We start from the raw sequence: 5,464 nt of genomic DNA on the forward strand, positions 1-5,464 counted from the left end.
CCTTCCAGAAGTGAGATTTATTTCATTCTGAACAAGTAACTCAGAAGGGCTTCCGGAAAGTTCTTTGCTCTTGGGGCTCATGGGGCTGATGTTCTTCTTGACTTGCTGGGTTTAGGTCTGGTCCTGCTTACAGCCAGGGGGATGGATTAGGTATCCCCTGAAAGAACCTTGCTGGCATCGGGAATCCGGGAGCCTTCGTGGCCAAGTGGAGGGGCCTGTGTGCGCCCTTGAGTGTGCGGTGGGTGGGAGGCGCGTGAGTGTGGCCACCGGTGGGTGTGCCTTGAGGAGCTGAGCCCGGGCTGCGCCCGCTGCGCCCACTTGTGGCTCCCAGGCGCCGCCAGGAGGAACCGCGCCTTTGACGCCTTTGCCGCCTCTGCCGAGGACGCCGCCCGATAGGAGGAGGACCGAAGGCTGATGACATGAGGGCGCCGTCTCCCGAGTGATGGCAGCGCGCGCTGCCTCGCCGCCTCCGCCGCTCAGCCCCGGACTCCTTACGTCAGGGTAGCTGGGTTCCCCCCTCCGCGCGGGAGCCAGCGAGCAGCGGGAGAGCAGAGCAGAGCAGAGCGCAGCGCGCCGCGGAGCCCGGGAGCCCTCACTGCGCGCGGATCCCCGCCGAGTCCAGCCCAGCCGGGCAGGAGGCAGCGCCGCCGAGCCCTCGCGGGACGCCGCCTCCGCACCCAGCGCTACCGGCCTCCGCCACCGGGACCCGTGGGGCGCCGGGCTCGTCCTGTGCGCCCCCCGCCATGCGCTCCGTGCTACGCGGCTTTCCCGAGCAGCCCCAGTGCGGTGGGCATCGGCGCCTGGGCCGGGACGCCTCTTGCTGAAGTAGTTGAGCGCCCGGAGCAGGGGTCGCCACGTCGGGGGCTCGGCCGGGACCCGCGGAGTCGGCCCCCGAGCGCGGGGAGCGGGGCCGCCCGCGCCGCCCCACCATTACCTCCCCGGGCGGCAAGGAGGAGCTGGTGGCGGTCGCCTCCCGACTGTGGCAGCGGCGGCGGCGCGCCTGCCTGGCGGCCGTCGGCGTGCTCCTGGCCATGGCGCTGGGGCTGCTCATCGCCCTGCCGTTGCTGTTGCAGGCGGCGCCCCCCGGCGCGGCTCACTACGAGATGATGGGCACCTGCCGCATGATCTGCGACCCCTACAGCGCTGCACCCGGAGGGGGGCCCGCGGGCGCTAAGGCTTCGCCACCCGGACCCAGCACTGCCGCCCTGGAAGTCATGCAGGACCTGAGCGCCAACCCTCCGCCCCCTTTCATCCAGGGACCCAAAGGCGACCCAGGGCGACCCGGCAAGCCGGGGCCGCGGGGCCCCCCAGGAGAGCCGGGCCCACCTGGACCCAGGGGTCCCCCAGGAGAGAAGGGCGACTTGGGGCGGCCCGGGCTGCCCGGGCTGCAGCTGACGGCTGGCGCGTCAGGCGGTGTCGGGGTGGTGGGTGGCGGAACCGGGGGCGGCGGCGATTCTGAGGGCGAAGTGACCGGCGCGCTGAGCGCCGCCTTCAGCGGTCCCAAGATCGCCTTCTACGTGGGTCTTAAGAGCCCCCACGAAGGCTACGAGGTGCTCAAGTTCGACGACGTGGTCACCAATCTCGGCAATCACTACGACCCCACTACGGGCAAGTTCAGCTGCCAGGTGCGTGGCATCTACTTCTTCACCTACCACATCCTCATGCGCGGCGGCGACGGCACCAGCATGTGGGCGGACCTCTGCAAGAACGGGCAGGTCAGTGACCCCTCCCCTTCTCCTGCAAATCCCAGTAGACCCCAGTTCCCACCTCTTGGGAAACCAGCCTCCTTCCTCCCCACTCGAGAGCGTCCGAGCTAGCCCCGGGAAGGAGCGCAGCACAACATCCTGTTTCCCAATGCGCCCTGGTGGCATTTATCCAAATGTAGCTCCAGAGGTTGTGTTCCCAGCGCCCGGAGACCCCGCTACCAAACTGCACTCTCCCGCAATTGCTATATCCGCCTTCAGCCCCGTGGGGTCCCTGGAAACCTCATTCTTCTTTAGCTCCCTGTGAGCCCCGTTCTCCCCTGTGCCCTCCCTTCTCCTTTCCTCTCGACCCCGGCCCCTGGTTCCCACCTTTCCCCGCTGGGTCAGTGTCCACGAAGTCCTCTCTCCCCCTCCTTCCCGGACTCGGCGGCTGCCGAGAATAGGGGACCGGGAAGGAGTTGGCTAAGTTGGAGAGAGACCGTGGAGCCTGGGTGGGAGCGTGGACCCTGGACCCGCGGGCGGAAGACGGGCCAAAGGTGGCGGCACCTGGGGGACGGGCAAGGGCCCAGGCAGAGATACCCGGGCTCACCCGCTCTGGCATCTCGCCCCCAGGTCCGGGCCAGCGCCATCGCGCAGGACGCCGACCAGAACTACGACTATGCCAGCAACAGCGTGGTGCTGCACCTTGATTCAGGGGATGAGGTGTACGTGAAGCTGGACGGCGGGAAGGCGCACGGAGGCAATAACAACAAATACAGCACGTTCTCGGGCTTTCTTCTGTACCCGGATTAGAGGCGCAGGGAGCGCAAGGTGGGGCCTCTAGGCCGCGCTAGGCCCACGGGGGCGCTCTGCTCTTTGTGGAGGACCGCTCTTGCTTCCTGACACTTCCTGACACTTCCTGACATCGTTGGAAAAGACACATCCCTGCTGTCCTTCCTGCCCCTCTCCCGACCTCTGTCGTGTCTGCCACTCGCCACGCTCTGGGCTGTGCTTCTGGCCCCTGTCCCCAACCCAGGAAGGGCGAGGGGGATGCCCAAGTGGAGAAATGGGTGTGAACCTGAACCCCAGCGAGGCATCAGCACAGACTTGGCAAACTGATCAGACTGGACAGGTGTGGCCGGGATACCTGCCCTCTTCCTGTCCCCCTCCTCCTCGCAGTGTCCTGAGATTCAGGGCTCCCAGCCCTGGCCACCGAGGTCGGCCAAAGTGAGCAAGAGCTCCATGGCATGTCGTTCTTTGTGACCTAAAATACTTGGCAAATGTCCCTGTCCATCAGCCAAAATCCCACCCTCAGCAGAATCCCAGCAAACAGAAAAATCACCTCCCCACCGCGGTCCCGCCTCAGATCCACCACGATGCATTAAATTATGTTTTTAGACTCTGGGCTCCGATGTCTGTATCAGCGTGGCCCCAGGACCGGGCCTCCAGATGTCCTCCTTGACCATAAAGACCTAGACTGGGCACTGAATACCTCCATCTATGCCCGGCTGGCCAGCCTTTTCCCTGCCACCTGGGGTGGGTGAAAAGATGTGGGGAGATGTGACAGCAGCATGTCACCCTGTGGGGGGGAGTCTCCACTGGGCAGGGCAGCAGCCCTGAACTGGAGGGGCCTAGAGGAGGGTGGGAGTGAGAGTTAGAGGGTGACAGGAGAGGGAGGTTTGGATCTTCAGGCTACCAGCCTAGAAGGAGGTCAAAGGACAGGAGTTTCTGGAGAAGGAAAAGGAAGAGGAGGCGTTTCAGCAAAATGAGAGGCGTGAAAGAGGCGTTAGCCATCAGGTGATCTCTGAGCTGTTTGCCCCTAAAAGGAAGTGTAGAAATCCCCGAAGAAACACACCCACTCAGGCACATAGTCCCCTCCGTATATGTTAACACACACCCAAGCTGGGTCCGTCCTCCGTTAAGGAGCTGGTAAACTGCTGGTAAACTGGGGCAATTCTGTGGACCATCCAGCTCCCTGAAGTCACCCAGAGCTGTGTGGTAAGTGAGATAGGCTGTATTCCTTGGGGTGGAACACTCCTTTTGGGGGGGGGGGTCTTCCCTTCCCGTGTACACAAGGATGTGGGATACCTGCTCTGAACTCCACTGTGTTTATTTGGTGTCCCCTTCCTCCCTGTCATCATTCCAAACACACAAGTTAGGCAAACACCCCACATGCTGTTGATTTTTTTCTTTTTGACTATTTTCTGTTCTGTTTTTAGATCATTGAGTTCCAGCAAACAGTAAGTTATCTACAAAATAACTGGTTAGCAACCTGTTAGTATTTACAGAGCTCATTTTGACCAGTTATTGGAAGGGAAACGTGAGTGTGTACACAGAGGCGATCTCAGAGTGTGCATACCTGTTTAAAGCTGGATACACACACACACACACACACACACACACACACACACACCAATGTAGATGTTATGTTGTGGTTGTCATCACTAATCCATGTTACACACGTGCACACACACAGTTATTCATAGACTCCTGTCAACGTGGTGTGTGACGGTGTTCATGGCTATCTGTCTGCCCCCAAATCGCACTGTGCTTAACTTCGGTTCCTGGAAGATGCTGAAAGATGTGATTCCCATTTAAAAGACAATTATACCCCCTGCGTCGAGTCCTGTCTCTGTTGCTGTTCCTCTTTCTGCTCTTATTTTATTTGAATACTGTTTTATTGTCATTCACTTGAATATTAGCAATGATTGCATCTGCTTTGAGTCCAGGGATAAAGTGCTCAAGAGAGCAAGAAAAAACACAAATATATATATATATACACACACACACACACATATACATATATATATATGTGTGTGTATATACATATATATACACACATACATACACAAACCACCATCCTTCCAATTTCAGATCCAAATGAACCCCAATTCCCCACCCACCCCACCCTCGCTGATTGTGGAGCCCAAACCCAGCTGAGCCCAGGAACTGGGGAGGGCAGAGCCGGCCCCGTCTACATTTGTATACGTATCAATTTCTGATGCCTTGTCGATTGTATCATCCAGAAATGCGATTAAAACCAAGTGTCTGAGACCCAAATGAAGTCTAATTGCTATGGATCTGCAATCCCCAGCGGGCCCCTAATCCTTTTTGACTTATTCCTCCCGTTCCTCCGATGAGATGGAGCTTAGACACAAAGCCCTCGGTTTAAATTTCAAAAATTAAAATTGACATGCAGCGGTGGCTTTCCTGGGAGCGGGAGGAATTTCTAAGGAGGTGCCCGAGCCCAGCTTTATCCTCTGCATTAAGAAGCAATTTGTACTTCTAACAAACCCCCCACCACTCCCCTTTGGTGGAAGGGCAGGCCCAGGTCTGGCTGTTCACAATACTTAGACAAATTTGAATCTGAGATTCCTCCATCTGTATTCCCCGGTGCACCTGGGTTTCTTGCAATTCTAATGCCCAGGCTGCTGGGAGGTGCTGCCAGAGGTGTCAGCTGTTAAGAGGATGATAGATTGATGAGGCAGCGGATGGGAGGCAGGGATGGTGGCGGGAGTGCGCCAGCTCAGGAACAGCTCTCTGCACCTGCACCCTCTCCGTGTCCCAGGCAGGCCCCTCATGACCCACTGAGGTCTCTGATCCCGTGATCTCCCTAGGGGATGCCCTGAGAAGGGTCAGGGAGAATGGGGAGACGCTGCCACCTCTGTGTGCCATCAGTCTTGGGGTGCATGTGAAATCAAATAAACTGTTTGCCCCAGACACTTACCATTTTTGTCTCTAGTTGAGTCGAGAATTACTATCAATCAGTTATAAAGCATCCT

General features: G+C 58.6%; 1 protein-coding gene across 1 annotated transcript; it reads left to right on the forward strand.

Annotated features, from left to right (window-relative positions):
• The first annotated feature begins 344 nt into the window (after positions 1–344).
• Positions 345–3,263, forward strand: C1QL2 (complement C1q like 2). The gene is made up of 2 exons (XM_006191472.3): positions 345–1,715; positions 2,316–3,263. The coding sequence occupies exons 1-2, from the start codon at positions 1,032–1,034 to the stop codon at positions 2,493–2,495; spliced, it is 864 nt and encodes a 287-aa protein (XP_006191534.3). The 5' UTR covers positions 345–1,031; the 3' UTR covers positions 2,496–3,263.
• The last annotated feature ends 2,201 nt before the right edge of the window (positions 3,264–5,464 follow it).

This window comes from Camelus ferus, chromosome 5 (assembly GCF_009834535.1).
Source record: "Camelus ferus isolate YT-003-E chromosome 5, BCGSAC_Cfer_1.0, whole genome shotgun sequence".
Classification (NCBI taxonomy): domain Eukaryota; kingdom Metazoa; phylum Chordata; class Mammalia; order Artiodactyla; family Camelidae; genus Camelus; species Camelus ferus.